The sequence below is a fragment of the Ambystoma mexicanum genome, chromosome 1p (genome assembly GCF_040938575.1).
Source record: "Ambystoma mexicanum isolate Mex_15411 chromosome 1p, UKY_AmexF1_1, whole genome shotgun sequence".
In the NCBI taxonomy this organism is placed as follows: domain Eukaryota; kingdom Metazoa; phylum Chordata; class Amphibia; order Caudata; family Ambystomatidae; genus Ambystoma; species Ambystoma mexicanum.
Window position 1 is genome coordinate 206,107,737 of NC_090921.1, and position 17,003 is coordinate 206,124,739.

The 17,003-nt window shown below is 38.5% G+C and overlaps 1 protein-coding gene across 1 annotated transcript in view; it reads left to right on the forward strand.

The window, feature by feature from the left end:
- Positions 1-7,599: 7,599 nt before the first annotated feature.
- LOC138470223 (extracellular calcium-sensing receptor-like) overlaps positions 7,600-17,003 on the forward strand; it is a 70,052-nt gene continuing 60,648 nt past the window's right edge. The window contains exon 1 of the mRNA XM_069609034.1: positions 7,600-7,640. Coding sequence (XP_069465135.1) covers positions 7,600-7,640 — 41 coding nt within the window. The remainder of the gene's footprint in view (positions 7,641-17,003) is intronic.

Sequence of the window (17,003 nt, forward strand, 5' to 3'; positions counted from 1 at the left end):
GAAACTTTAAAATCGACCACAAAAAAAGATATACCCACAGAAGCAATACCTAAAAATGACAGCGAGATAGGCCTGCTAAAAGAACTTGAAAAATTACAACGTAAGGAGGTTAGCAAATGGTGGGAGGAGCACTCCTTAAAAAATTATGTAGAAGTTGGGCGAATACCGAGAGGACTGAGGATTTTAACAATTCCATCCTTCGAAGAACAGGACCCACTGATGTTAGAAGAATGGAGTGGGGCCACCAACCAATGTTCAAAAACCTTCCTTCTATTACTTATAAAGTATGCAGGCAGTGATCGCGAGAGGCTACTGGAAAAAATAACAAAAGTGGAAGAAAAATTAAAATTGATTACAGAAACCGGTGATGGGAAGAAATTGAAAGATTCAATGGAAAGAAACTTGCTTGAGTATGAGGAAGAAATAAAACAAAGAAAACAAAGAAAGTTTTTAAGAGACAAGGAAGATTATGAAACGGGCAGAGTATACACCTTTGCAAGAAGGTTTGATCAGATGAGATTAACATCTTCCAGAGCAGCACCGATAACCACCGAAATTACACCAACAAGTGCAAGCGAATCCCTTTCAATGTCAGAGTCTGACATAACAGGGAGCGACACAGAAGAACCACAAGTGCGCAGGAATTTTTTAGAAGAAATGCGTTTGCTACGCCAAGATGGCAAAAAGAACAAACAAAAAAGAGGTGGAAGTGCGAATCGTGGCAGAGGAAGAGGCGCCCGAAAAAAACGAGGAGGGGAAAACGGAGCAGGAAATTCCCAGAACAATACTTCGGGCAGATCGCTGCGCTCTGGCAACTGAGCGAGGCTGATATGCAGGAGGATGGCAGTTTTAAAATAATAAATTTATCGGATCACACCTTAACAACAACTCAACAAAAAGTTCTGAGTTTGGGACTAAACTACTGTCCTTCTGCTAATAATGATTATGTGGACACTAGGATAGATCTGGACCATTTCATAAGGAAGATCCGTCTCAGGAAATTCTTTGCCAATAACATGTGGCAACAAAAGAAAAAGGAAGTACAGACAGGAAAAACAGAGATTATGATTAAGGAAATGGACATACTTATCGATCTTATGGAACTAGAGAAAGGAATGGACATGGAAGAAGAAAACTTATCGACTGATCTTGCAGAGATAGGGATCAGAACTGATTGGATGGCAAAAAGTAATCTGAAATCGAAATCCAAATTCAATCCCACGACAAACGTAGCTAGCACTATTGGAGTATTTCAGAATCTTGTTATAGAGGACTTAAAAAGCTTACGTCGAAAAACTAAAAATGTGAAATTCAAAGATAACCTCACAAGAAATGAAAGAAAAGCATTAAAAGAACTGCAGGAGTTGAAGAACTGCATTATAAAACCCTCAGATAAAGGACATAATATTGTTTTGCAGAAAAAAACAGAATACATTAAAGAGGCGTATAAACAGCTCAATGACACCAAGTGCTACACGAAACTAAAGGATAATCCTATGCCAGCATTAGAACAAACAGTGAAATCCTTCCTAAAGAAATATGAAGAAATGGGTATTATATCGGAAGAAACATATAAATTTCTCTATATCAGTAAAGCCATAACTCCTACCATATATTTTCTACCTAAAGTGCACAAGAATCTGCAACAACCCCCAGGGAGACCAATCGTGTGCCTAATCGGCTCAGCATTGGAAAATATATCGAAATACATTGATGAGGTATTGTTCCCTTTTGTGTGTACACTTCCTTCATACGTAAAAGACACTACTGATTTCCTGTGTAAAATAGAAAATATTCCCTGGGAAAAAGACTTTTTAATGGCCACGATGGATGTTGTCTCCCTCTACACGTCGATAGGACATGAGGATGGGAAAACAGCATGTCTACACTATTTGAACACTAAATCTTTGAATTTCCTGAAACACAATGAGATGGTGATGCAAATGATCAATCTATGCCTTACAAACAACGTCTTCCTTTTTAACAATGAATATTTCAAGCAGATGCAAGGAACGGCGATGGGAACTACTTTCGCGCCTTCATATGCAAACCTGATGATGGGGTCGTGGGAAGAACGTGAGGCTTGGTCAGATGGGAATCAGGTACACACGCAAAATGTGGTTTTATGGTTAAGATACATCGATGACCTGTTTGTTATCTGGAGAGGCACTGCAAAGGGATGGTTAGAGTACGTAACGGTATTGAACCAAAACAAAAAAAACTTAAGATTTACGGAAACTCACAGCCGGACACTAATTACCTTTCTAGATGTTAATATCAGAATTGTGAATGAGAAAATAACCTGCGAGCTGCATCGAAAGAAGACTGGCTCTAATACTCCTTTACACGCACATAGTGGACATCCTAAACATGTGATCTGGAGTGTGCCCTATGGAGAATTTGTGAGACTCAGAAGAAACAACACCACTTTGGAGTCTTACGATAGAGAAAGCAAATTGACGGCAGCAGGTTTTAAAAGGCAGATGTACCCCAAAAAAGTCATCGAGAGAGCCTTCCTGAAAGCCAGAACAATTGAGAGACACACCTTATTAGCTGGAAATAAGAACAAAGATCGATTAGAAGGAGAAAAGAGCACCCGATGCATTCTTACTTATGACAACCAGTCAAAAAATATTAAACACATTCTGCAGAAACATTGGAGCATTTTGCTAACTGACCCTGATCTGGCCAAAAGCCTCAAACCCCATCCCGAAGTCACTTTCAGAAGAAATAGGTCCTTCAAAGATATGCTGGTTCCCAGTTTTATGGCCAAGGAAGAAGAAAAGATAGAAGGAAACTGGCTAACAGTGAAAAGGAAAGGCTTTCATAAATGCACACGCTGTAATATATGTAAATTTGCAATTGACGGCGACACTTTTAAACATCCAGTGACAGGACACAAAACAGAGATCAAACAACGGATCACCTGTGAAACAGACTATGTAGTCTATGCCCTCACCTGTGCATGCCATAAATACTACATTGGCAGCACAAAATGCAAGTTAAAGATTCGAATACAACAACATGTGCGAGCCATCACACATAACGATGTGAACTACCCCATGGCTAAACATTTCTATGAATGTCACAACAAAGAAATAGACAGTTTTAAATTCTTTGGGGTATACAAAATAGAATTGGGCCCCCGGGGAGGTGACAGGGAGAAGCAACTGAGACAAAAAGAAACAAGGTGTATACTAGATTTTGAAAGTAAACATCCCAACGGGCACAACATTGATGAAGAGTTATACACCTTTTTGGGCAGCTAAAGGAATATTCTTGTCCCTTTCTTTCCTCCTAGTGCTCTGTAACGATATAAGAGATCAAATAGTTGGTTTTAAAGTTTCTGTGTTTTAAACAATTTTTTATGATGTTGGTAATGGTGTGTTTGTTTCGGAGCACATTTGTTGCTCTGCACTATTCTTTCTATACATATGGTAATGGGGGAGTAGAGAAGGGGAGAAGAAGAGCAAGGAGAGGCTAACTGGGAAGTAGATTTAACTAGAAAAACATAGTCTGCAAACTGGATATCGATTTATTAGTGCTGTTATGCATCTGGGGATAATCTTCCATTTATGGTTGGATATATCTAGAATATTATCTCAATTTCGATTATTATGCTGGAATTGGGATTTCCCTTGCACTAAGTACTTCATTAAACAAATAGATAAACAAGTGACCTAGCAGAGATCTAATAATATAAACAATTATACCTGGGACACCAATATTACAGTGACTAAAAGACCTAACAGATTAAGGGTATGCTACAGAGATCCATATTTTGGGGTTTTAGATACTCATTTATATTCTATTAAGGCAGTTATAGATGTTTTTAATTATGCACTAGTCACTTTAAAATCGGAAGAAATAAAGTAAAAAACTTGGGTGGTGAATATTCCACACCCCCCCCAGCTGCTAATGCACAATGCACTTTAAAATTACCTCTAAGAAAAAAATGATCATTCGTATGATTGTATGTCTGTTAGGCAAACTCACTAGGTAAAGATGTCTGCCATGGTTTTGCACTAAGTACAGATAAACAAGTGACCAAGCAGAGATCTAATACTATAAATGATTATACCTTGGACACTAATATTATAGTGACTAAAAGACCTAACAGATTAAGGGTGAGCTACAGAGATCCATGTTTTGGGGTTTTAGATACTTATTTATACCCCAGCAAGGTAGTTATAGACGTTTTTAATTATGCACTAGTCACTTCAAAATCGGAAGAAATAAAGTAAAAAACTTGGGTGGTGAATATTTCATACCCCCCCCCAGCTGCTAATGCACAACGCACTTTAAATTTACCTCTAGAATCAAAATGCTCATTCGCATGAATGTATGTCTGTCAGGCAAACTTACTAGGCAAAGATGTCTGCCATGGTTTAGGCACGTAATGCAGATCACTAAATGAGGCCTTCTTTGATTTCTATGTTGCCTGCCGTTCCACCCCCTCCTTTCCCTCTCTACTCCTCCTAGCCTCATGTTTTAAAGTGGTGTATGGTGGAGAGGTTGTTTGTTGTGAAAAAGCGGCGAGTTGGCCGCGAAACGCGTCACGCCTCGAGTGCTGCACTTGGGAGGACCCACATTGGGGTCATACTTTCTACTTTCTGAAATGGATTTCCATGATTTTTAAATATTTTTTCCCGTGTGGATCAATAAAAGAAGAAAATTAACAAAACGGAAAGCGGTTGGTGTGGAGTTTTACTTCCTCCCCCCCTCCTTTGTTTGCTGTTTGGTGGAAATTGGGCAAGCATGGCTTTATGGAGAGTGCAGCTCGACTTGGCTACCCTAAGGTAGAATTGACAATATATATATATATATATATATATATATATTACATGGCCACGGTAGTGGCCATGTAGTTATGGTTAAGTTGCTGTTTCCATAGGAAGAGCACTTTTTGGTTGGCTTATAACTTCGCTCTCCCTGGACGGATCCTCACCAGACATTGCAAAAAAAGTATTTGGGTCACTCTGAATTTTTTTGCAAAGTTTGGTGAGGATTCGTCCAGGGGAGGCAAAGTTATAGGGGGGGTCCCAAAACTTTTTTTTTCCCATAGACTGAATGGGAAAAAATGTTTGCTCGCGCCTACAGCCCAAACTGCTGGACGGATTTCCACCAAATTTGGACCAGGAGCAGAAAATCCGTCCAGTAGTTTTTTTTAAAATGACCAAAAAGTAGGTAAAAAAAAATTAGTGATATCTGTGTTCGGTTCGCGGACACACTTCCCTGTTCGCTCCACGGACAGTGTCCTGATTGGCCAATCGTCTTGCGTGATGTTCGCGGACATGCAACGTTTTCGCTGATTGGACGGCGTGAAGCGCGTCAGATTTTTCGGTACGCCCGCCGTCTTGGATCCGCGGACTTCCGCGGACAGCGCGGTGAAACTTTGTTCAAAATGTGTATTTTGTTGAGTGTGTTGGTGTGTAGGAGTGTTTGGGGAGGGTGGGAAAGTATGAGATTGGATGAAAGTTGTGTTTTTTATGTGTTAGACGTTCTTTTTGTGTTCGATTTGTTTGCGGACATCACGGGTGTTCTGAAATGTTCTAAATAAACTGACTGGGGGGTGTTCTAAGGACTCAATATGTGTCCGTTTTGTTCGCAAGCAAAGTGAAACTGTTCTAAGAACACTCGCGGTGTCCGGGGAGTGTTCGTAGGGGGTGTCCTGAGGACGCTGTCCGTATTGTTCTCTGTCAAGTTGAATGTGTTCTAAGAACACCCGCGGTGTCCTGAAATGTTCGCAAATAAACGAAATGGGGGTGTTCTGAAGACTTTTTTGAGAACACTCCCGGTGTCCTGAAATGTTCGTAGGGGGTGTCCTGAGGACGCTGTCCGTATTGTTCTCGGTCAAGTTGAATGTGTCCTAAGAACACTTGCGGTGTCCTGAAATGTTCGAAAATAAACAAGATGGTGGTGTTCTGAAGACGCTTCTAAGAACACTTGCGGTGTCCGGGGAGTGTTCGTAGGGGGTGTCCTGAGGACGCTGTCCGTATTGTTCTCTGTCAAGTTGAATGTGTTCTAAGAACACCTGCGGTGTCCTGAAATGTTCGCAAATAAACAAAATGGGGGTGTTCTGAAGACGTTTTTGAGAACACTCCCGGTGTCCTGGAATGTTTGTAGAGGGTGTCCTTAGGACGCTGTCCGTATTGTTCATTGTTAAGTTGAAAGTGTTCTAAGAACTATCGGGTTGTTCTGAAATGTTCGTAGGGGGTGTCCTGAAAACGGTGTCCGTATTGTTCGCTGGCAAGTTCAAAGTGTTCTAAGAACACTCACATTGTTCGCCGACATTAAAAGTTTCCCATAGATCATAGTTGAAATGTTTGACTCTATGGATGTGATATGCTGCGGTGGTTGTTGCCAGGGCATAGAGTCTTGGGTGCATGGCCATTTGGCCATGCACCCAAGACTCTATGCCCTGGCAACAACCACCGCAGCATATCACATTCATATTTGCTTATAACTTTGGGTGAAAAACAAATGTATAAGGAACAAAGGTATTAGATACTATGGATGTGATATGCTGCTATGGTTGTCCTTAATATTGTATGCTTACTGTTTGGTCTAGTAATGGGAGTCCATGTTTTTCTTCTTCATTTCTGTGATAAAAGAAAATAGCATGTTAGTATTAGTATTTTGTAATGACTTATTACATTGTATAAGCAATATACTTTTATTTTTTTTCGACCCTCATATTTAGTAGAGTACAAATCAGAGTACTGTGCAATTTGCTCAGTTTCTGTATTTGTTGCTAAAATCATTGGGTCTGTGGGAGAAAAAAAAATCCATGTTGGATTAAAAAAAAAACCTTTTTCTGTTATACTACAGTTTATTTGTTTGTTTGTTTTCAGTGTTCACTTTTTGTTTCTGGCTAATGCTTTATACTTTGCTTTGTTGTATTTGTTTTGGAGCAGTAACAGATTCTTCATTTGTTTTGATATTATAAAATTTTCGAGCAGTTAGATACCAATTGGCGTATTCTAACTGTCTATTTTTTTAATATATTTTAGTGGTTTTGATTTATCTATTTGGATATTGTTAAAGACAATAATGAATAGTACAAAGAAATAAATATTGAAGAAAACTTAAGGTAAACAACTGAAATAATTCAAGAGTCACCAGAAACTGGTCAATTTCAACTTCTAGGTCCTGCTACAGTATCCAAAATTTCAGACCATTATACAATTCATCCATTACACTTTAATGACACCATAGATGATGCACTAGAAATCTACCAATTGCGACAAACCAAAGGATAACCAATCGGCATATGGGAAAAAAGTATAGAAGCACATGCTTTTCCTCTACTCTTTCCGACTGGCAAAGGAGGAAGGTACGATGATAGACCCACTCAGATAACAGTATCAGAATACCACTCATTCCGAATGTATTCTGAAGATCCCAGATTTAGACAAAATGTGGAATACATATTCCACCTACGCTTTGAAAGTGAACTAGCAACTCTATGTTACAGAGTTGCACACATATTGAAATCAGGAACTCACTTTCAAAATATGTCAGCTACGCAATTAATAAAAAAAGTGCAAGAAAAAGATGAGGTTTTTACAATCAAGCATTACAAATCTGTTAGAAAACATGCGTGGTGCGAAGAGTACCGGTTCCTATGTCACGGAGATGTACGTTGTATGATAAGAAACCTTAGCCCACCCACTTGGTTTGTACATTAAGTTGTGCAGAATAAGCATGGGAAGATTTACATGATTTCCTACGCATATCAAACAAAAACAAAACAAACATAGATATACTAACACCTTGAGAACTTTGCTCTCTAGATCCTGTAAATGTTTCAAGATATTGCCATCATCATTTCATTGCTATCCTACACTTTATTTGTAATGAAACTGCTCCTCCCCTCAGAGAAGTGCAAAACTTCTTTTGGAGAAAAGAATACCAAGCCAGAGGAGCACCACATATCCACATGATTTTATGGATTAAAGATGCTCCTAAATTTGGTCATGACAGTGATGCCACTGTTTTACAGTTTATCGAAAAATATGTCACCTGTGAAATTCCATCGAAAGCAACAAATAGTGATGATCTTCATTCACAAATTGTACAATTTCAAAGACACTAATGTGGCAACTATTGTCGTTGCAAATACAAAAACAAAGGAAAATACTACACCAACTGCCACTTTGGTTTCCCTAGACCAGTTACAGAAACAGGTGAAGTGAACAATTTCATGTCTTCAGTTAGACATAGTGTTAAAGGTAAATCACCTAAGAACACGTATTACATAAAAAGAACAGAAGGTTCAAAATATATCGATGATTACAATGCAATCATTGCCCTCTTATGGAAGGCACACATAGATGTGGAGTACATTGAAGACAATTCCACTGCAGTTGCATGATATGTTACAGCCTACTTAACAAATGCAGAAAAAACAGAGCTTCAAGACCTCTGGAACGACCTTTCATTGGACAAAACACTATCTCAGAAATTGTACAGCATAGGCATAAAAATGCTCTATGATAGAGAATGTGGCTCCTATGAAGCTGCAGATTGTTTAACCAGTACTGCATTGTATGGAAAATCTGAAAATATAGGATGGCTAAGTCTTGGTCCTGCTAAATCTAGAAAAAGAGTTCTCAAATCATACGACAAAATATAAACAATAGCCAAAAACGATCCCAACAGCAAAGACATTTTGAAAAACTATTTACTAAACACATACCACCCGAACAGGAGTACCACTTTGGAAACCATGTGTCTGTACCACATAGCCCAAAACTTCACATACAAAAATAATATAAAACCCAATGAAAAAAGGTAGATATAGAGTGACAGATTGTGTATGCAGCTTAGTGAAACTTAACAAACGAAGCTTAATTATTCATATCAAATTGTCATTAAAAACTCTTCAACATAAAGATCTATATTACATGTCCCTGCTACAACTTTTTAAACCATGGAGAAAAGAAGAAGAGATACTAGAAAACTATGACTCCTATGAAGACGCTTTCAAAGCAAATTAAAGCACTATCACCGATTTAAACTTTATGCAGTACAAAACAATGTTGCACAATGAACAGCAACACAAAGAAGAACTCTAGGGCCAACTAGATAAGGACACTCCTGACATTAGTCAACCTTGTGTAACAGGAAGCCAAGAACCACTGGGACAGCCACAAATAGCAAATGAGGCAGAATTAGCTATGACAGAAGTAGAAAACAACATGTGTCTCTAAGAAGAAGATACAGAAGACTTAACTTTACTACAATCAACACTGAACAAAGAGCAACATACCATTTTTCAAGCAGTAACAAAAGAATTGCACATGGTGTACAGCATGAAAATAAAGAATGTGCCTGCCAAAATTACAAACCTATACTAATATACGTCAGTGGTGAAGCAGGTTCAGGCAACACATTCTTAATCAAAATCATCAGCAAGTTTCTTCAACAATTGACAAACAACAAACGGTCAGCTGTTGTAACTGCCCCCACAGGTTTAGCTGCCTATAACATAGGCGGTGTCACTTTACACCGATTACTTCTCCTGCCAGTAGAACAGCAAAACAAATTAGAATATAACAAACTTTCTACAGAAGCTGCAATGGAACTACGCAGAGTGTTAAAACAAATGAAAATACTACTAGTAGATGAAGTGAGCATGGTCTCCAACCTAATGTTGGCTTTGATTCACCTCAGATTGCAATAAGTACTTAAAACAAACTATTATTTTTTTGGAGATCTTCTTCAATTGACACCAGTTAAAGGTGAACCTATTTTTAAAACCTTAGGACACAAACGTTGCCATAAAACTTTTGGCAGCATAGGAAATGTCAACCTTTGGCAACATGTCCAATGCAAAGAATTACCAGAAAACATGCAGCAATCTGCAGACCTCACTTACGCCAACATTTTAAAAAGTATTAGAGTTGCTGTACTATCTCAAGAAGCACAAGCAATATTAAAAATCAGGCAATCCATGCACTTTATGGCCATAACTCATGTGCTACTGATGTTATGGAACAATTAGCACACAAAAATGTCAATTGTATGTCCTGAATGCCAACTCTTGTAAGCTGTTTCAAATTCAATGAAATAATGTTGAAAAAAGAAATGCAACCAATAATTGAAATTTGCTCCACAGACAAACTGGACGTACATGGTATGACACTACCCATGTGTCAACAAGCCACAGCAAGACTAAATACCGTAGAAAATTCTATCACCAACACAGCTGGTTTGGAGAAAATATTAAAATGTTCCTTAAACTGTAGAGTAATGCTTAAACGTAACCTTGACATGGAGCAAGGACTAGTTAATGGAGCAGTGGGTGCAGTTGTTGGCTTTCAAACATACCCACGTGACAACAACATTCAGTTTGTCAATATTCTCTTTGACAAACCTTCAGAAGTAAAAAGGATAGGGCGCTCAACAGCTCGATTCCTTCTCTTCAAAGACATGTATGTATGCAGAGAACAATTTTCCCTAACTCTAGCATACGCCGTCATCATTCACAAGTCACAAGGTCTTAACCTAGACAAAGCATTGATAAATATTGGTAACACAGTCTTTAAAGAAGGCATGAGCTATGTAACACTATCACACTTACGTACACTTGACAGTCTATTTCTAATCAACTCTGATGCAAGTAAAGTAAATTATGATATTCCTTGCATTTTAGAATACAATAGTCTACGTTCACTATACACCCCCATCTAAAAACATATCCTGTTCCACAAAAAGGAAAACGTTGTAAAAGAAAACTAATTCAAACAGAAATGCAACAGGATCTCACTGTAAATCCTCCAAAGAGAGTAAAAGAAGCTAATACTTCATCAATTACCACAACCAAAGAAGAACCTATTACTCAAAGTAACTCAGGTACTTCTTCAAAGAAGCAACACACACTCCGAAAAAATGACTTGGACACAGAACTATCTGGTCCATTCAAATTTTCAAATATAACTGGTGTAAGTTGCTAAGCAAATGTAGCAATGAAAATTCTATTTCTATTTTCTATTTGTTGACACTTACTTACACAGTACAGACCAATTGTGATTGCAAATGTTAGTCCTTCATAGAAACGCAAAAAACTATCCTGTCAACACGTATAGTGTTCATGGAATAGGACAAGAACTGGACTACTGAACTGGAATGCTGAAATTCACTATAAACTCACAAGAAGATCCACAAGAATTTCTAATGTACTTACTACAAGTAATGGAAAACAAAAACATACCTATAAATGAAAGCTTCCAGATTTCATACATGTGGAAACATACATGCACTCTCTGCAACAATGTGGCACAGGAACAAATCCCTAATGAGTGCTTTGTATATGTATCCATACCTAATTGTGAATCCGTTCCATTTCAGCAACTTGTACAAAATGCAAACCATGGTAGATTATGTACTACCTGCAATTCAGATAATTGCTCCACCTTACTAATACAAATACATAGTGAATACGTAATACTAATGCTTCTACGTTACAATGCAGATGGTACCAAAAACAACTGCAAGCTAACTGGATTCACACATGGTCAAGTATCACTTGGTAAGAAAACCTTCACAACAATAGATATAATCTACCAGGCAGGAGCCACAACCATTGCAGGTCACTACACTGCATATATAAAAAAGAAATGTGGATGGTTCGAATGCATGATTGTACCATTACTCTAAAGCAGAGATTACCAGCAAATCTTACAAATGCTTATTTAATCTTCTTAAAACCAAAATTTAATAACTAATCTGTACTTAAACATTAACAAAACTTCAATTAAAAAACTATAAACTGTTAGAATACGCCAACAGGTATCTTACTGCCCCAAGTTTTTGCAACAACCAAACAGATAAATCATTACCACTAAATTATAACAAAACATACACAGTTATAATAGGCCAACAGGTATCTAACTGCTCCAAAAATCTGCAACAAGCCAACAGATAGAACATTAGCAAGAAACAACAAGTGAACACTGAAAACAAACAAACAAATAGACTGTAGCATAACAAAAAAGTTTTTTTTTTAAATCTGACATGGATTTTTTTCCCACAGACCCAATGATTTGAAAAACAAACACAGAAACTGAGCAAATTACAAAGTACACTGGTTTGTAAACTATTAAATATGAGGGTTGAAAAAAAAGCTGAAATGTCTATTATGCAATGTAATAAGTCGTTATAAAATACATACACTAACATGCTCTTTTCTTTTCTCACACAATATGTGCTCCAGTTACCCAACTCATGAAAGAAATATATCCAATCTCAAAAAATCAAACAGTAAGCATATTCTAATACAACGCATAAATACTCCTGCATAACAGAACCATTGAAGCAAACATCTAACCATACAGCTCAATACAATATGTTTACTTCCATGGATATGTTATACGACAGTGCTTGTTACCAAAATCTACAATCTTAATGACATGACGTAGCCAAAACTTCACATACAAACTATACAAATCAAACAGTACACAAACTGTATATTTGCAGATATTTGAAAGATATTAGATTCTATGGGTGTGATCTATGGGTGTGATATGCTGCGGTGGTTGTGGCCAGGGCCTAGAGTCTTGGGTGTATGGCCTATGGCCTACGACCTGCGGCCATGCACCCAAGACTCTAGGCCCTGGCCACAACCACCGCAGCATATCACACCCATAGATGACACCCATACAATCAAACATTTTAACTGTCTATATGGACCCACCCATATCATACTTTCTGCAAACTTTGGTGAGAATTCATCCAGGGAGAGCGAAGTTATAAGCCACCAACGGTGGCTTATAACTTCAGTGCATATAACTTCAGTCTTGGGTGCATTGCCTTCGGCCATGCACCCAAGACTCCATGCCCTGGCCACAACCACCGCACCATATCACACCCATAGAATCAAACATTTTAACTGTGGCATATGGTCAATTATTATGTCCACTGACAACGCACCTGTCCTTAGAACAGTTTCAACTTTCCTGCGGAAAGCACAGACTGGAATACTGTCCTTAGGACATACCTCATTTTCACTAATTACGAACATCCCGGACAGCGCAGGCATGTCGAATACATCAGTAGTACCTGCCACCTAAACAAATACAGTATTTGATCCATCTCTTACTCCCCAAACCTCCCCAAGCACTCTTGCACACCAAAACACTCCCCAAAACTGTTGCCGGATCCAAGATGGCGGGGGCATCGGAACAAAATTATACACTTCACGTTCTTCACCATCCAATCAGTGAACGCATCACAAGTCGGCAGACATGACGCGAGCCGATTAGCCAATCAGTGTCCTGTCCGCAGAGCGAACAGGGAAGTGTGACTGCAGAGCGGACATAGATATCACTAATTTTTTTAGACCTACTTTTTGATCATTTTAAAAAAAACTACTGGATGGATTTTCACCAAATTTACAAAAGCACACTTTCGGGACCAAGCCGCTGCTCCTGCTGCAAATTTGGTGAAAATACGTCCAGCGGTTTGGGCTGTAGGCATGCACAAAGTTTTTTCCCCATTCACTCTATGGGTAAAAAAGACATTTGCACCCCCTAGACCAAACCTCACCAAACTTTACATAACAATCCAGAGTCGGCCATATACTTTTTGCTAAGTTTGGTGAGGATTCGTCCAGGGAAAGCGAAGTTATAAGCCACCCAAAAAGTGCTCTTCCTATGGGATTAGCAACTTAACCATAACTACACAGGCACTACCGTGTATATATATATATATGTATATATATATATTTATATATATATATACATATATATATATTACATGGCCACGGTAGTGGCCATGTAGTTATGGTTAAGTTGATGTTTCCATAGGAAGAGCACTTTTTGGGTGGCTTATAACTTCGCTCTCCCTGGACGGATCCTCACCAAACATTGCAAAAAAAAGTATTTGGGTCACTCTGAAATTTTTTGCAAAGTTTGGTGAGGATTCGTCCAGGGGGGGCAAAGTTATAGGGGGGTCCCAAAACTTTTTTTTTTCCCATAGACTGAATGGGAAAAAATGTTTGCTCGCGCCTACAGCCCAAACCGCTGGACGGATTTCCACCAAATTTGGACCAGGAGCAGAAAATCCGTCCAGTAGTTTTTTTTAAAATGACCAAAAAGTAGGTAAAAAAAAATTAGTGATATCTGTGTTCGGTTCGCGGACACACTTCCCTCTTCGCTCCGCTGACAGTGTCCTGATTGGCCAATCGTCTTGCGTGATGTTCTCGGACATGCAACGTGTTCGCTGATTGGACGGCGTGGAGCGTGAAGCGCGTCGATTTTTCGGTACGCCTGCCATCTTGGATCCGCGGACGTCCACGGACCGCGGACAGCGCAGTGAAACTTTGTTCAGAATGTGTATTTTGTTGAGTGTGTTGGTGTGTAGGAGTGTTTGGGGAGGGTGGGAAAGTATGAGATTGGATGAAAGTTGTGTTTTTTATGTGTTAGACGTTCTTTTTGTGTTCGATTTGTTTGCGGACATCACGGGTGTTCTGAAATGTTCTAAATAAACTGACTGGGGGGTGTTCTAAGGACTCAATATGTGTCCGTTTTGTTCGCAAGCAAAGTGTCCAGGGAGTGTTCGTAGGGGGTGTCCTGAGGACGCTGTCCGTATTGTTCTCTGTCAAGTTGAATGTGTTCTAAGAACACCTGCGGTGTCCTGAAATGTTCGCAAATAAACAAAATGGGGGTGTTCTGAAGACGCTTCTAAGAACACTTGCGGTGTCCGGGGAGTGTTCGTAGGGGGTGTCCTGAGGACGCTGTCCATATTGTACTCTGTCAAGTTGAATGTGTCCTAAGAACACTCGCGGTGTCCTGAAATGTTCGAAAATAAACAAGATGGTGGTGTTCTGAAGACGCTTCTAAGAACACTCGCGGTGTCCGGGGAGTGTTCGTAGGGGGTGTCCTGAGGATGCTGTCCGTATTGTTCTCTGTCAAGTTGAATGCGTTCTAAGAACACCTGCGGTGTCCTGAAATGTTCGCAAATAAACAAAATGGGGGTGTTCTGAAGACGTTTTTGAGAACACTCCCGGTGTCCTGGAATGTTTGTAGAGGGTGTCCTTAGGACGCTGTCCGTATTGTTCATTGTTAAGTTGAAAGTGTTCTAAGAACTATCGGGTTGTTCTGAAATGTTCGTAGGGGTGTCCTGAAAACGGTGTCCGTATTGTTCGCTGGCAAGTTCAAAGTGTTCTAAGAACACTCACATTGTTCGCGGACATTAAAAGTTTCCCATAGATCATAGTTGAAATGTTTGACTCTATGGATGTGAAATGCTGCGGTGGTTGTTGCCAGGGCATAGAGTCTTGGGTGCATGGCCATTTGGCCATGCACCCAAGACTCTATGCCCTGGCAACAACCACCGCAGCATAATGGCCATGCACCCAAGACTCTATGCCCTGGCAACAACCACCGCAGCATATCACATTCATATGTGCTTATAACTTTGGGTGAAAAACAAATGTATAAGGAACAAAGGTATTAGATACTATGGATGTGATATGCTGCTATGGTTGTCCTTAATATTGTATACTTACTGTTTGGTCTAGTAATGGGAGTCCATGTTTTTCTTCTTCATTTCTGTGATAAAAGAAAATAGCATGTTAGTATTAGTATTTTGTAATGACTTATTACATTGTATAAGCAATATACTTTTATTTTTTTTCGACCCTCATATTTAGTAGAGTACAAATCAGAGTACTGTGCAATTTGCTCAGTTTCTGTATTTGTTGCTAAAATCATTGGGTCTGTGGGAGAAAAAAAAATCCATGTTGGATTAAAAAAAAACCTTTTTCTGTTATGCTACAGTTTATTTGTTTGTTTGTTTTCAGTGTTCACTTTTTGTTTCTGGCTCATGCTTTATTCTTTGCTTTGTTGTATTTGTTTTGGAGCAGTAACAGCTTCTTCATTTGTTTTGATATTATAACATTTTCGAGCAGTTAGATACCAATTGGCGTATTCTAACTGTCTATTTTTTTAATATATTTTAGTGGTTTTGATTTATCTATTTGGATATTGTTAAATTTTGGGACAGTTAGATACCAATTGGCGTATTCTAACTGTGTATTCTTTGGCCTAATTTAGTGGTATTCATTTATCTGATTAGTTGTTGTAGAATCTTTGAGCTGTTAGATAGCTTTTGGAGTATTCTAACAGTTTATATTATTTTAACACAAATTTATAATTTTGGGACAGTTAGATACCAATTGGCGTATTCTAACTGTGTATTTTTTGGTCTAATTTAGTGGTATTCATTTATCTGGTTAGTTGTTGTAGAATCTTTGAGCAGTTAGATAGCTTTTGGAGTATTCTAACAGTTTATATTTTTTTAACACAAATTTACTTAAAGGTTTAAATACAGTTTATTTATCAAATTTTGGTTTTAAGAACATCAAATAAGCGTTTGTAAGATTTGCTGGTAATCTCTGCTTTAGAGTAATGGTACTATCATTACATTCAAACCATCCACATTTCTTTTTTATATATGCCGTGTAGTGCCCTGAATTGGTTGTGGCTCCAGCATGGTAGATTATACCTATTGTTGTGAAGGTTTTCTTACCAAGTGATATTTGACTATGTGTGAATCCAGTCAGCTTGCAGTTGTTTTTGGTACCATCTGCATTGTAACGTAGAAGCATTAGTATTACGTATTTACTATGTGTTTGTATTACTAACGTGGAGCGATTATCTGAATTGCAGGTAGAGCATAATCTACCATGGTTTGCATTTTGTACAAGTTGCTGAAATGGAATGGATTCAGAATTTGGTATTGATATATATATGAAGCGTTCATTGGGAATTTCTTCTTCTGTCGCATTGTTGCACAGAGTGCATGTATGTTTCAACATGTATGAAATCTGGAAGATTTCATTTATAGGTATGTTTTTGTTCTCCAGTACTAATAGTAAGTACATTAGAAATTCTTGTGGATCTTCCTGTGAGTTTATAGTGAATTTCACCATTCCAGCACAGTAGTCCAATTGTCGTCTTATTCCAAAAACACTATATGTGTTGTCAGGATTGTTT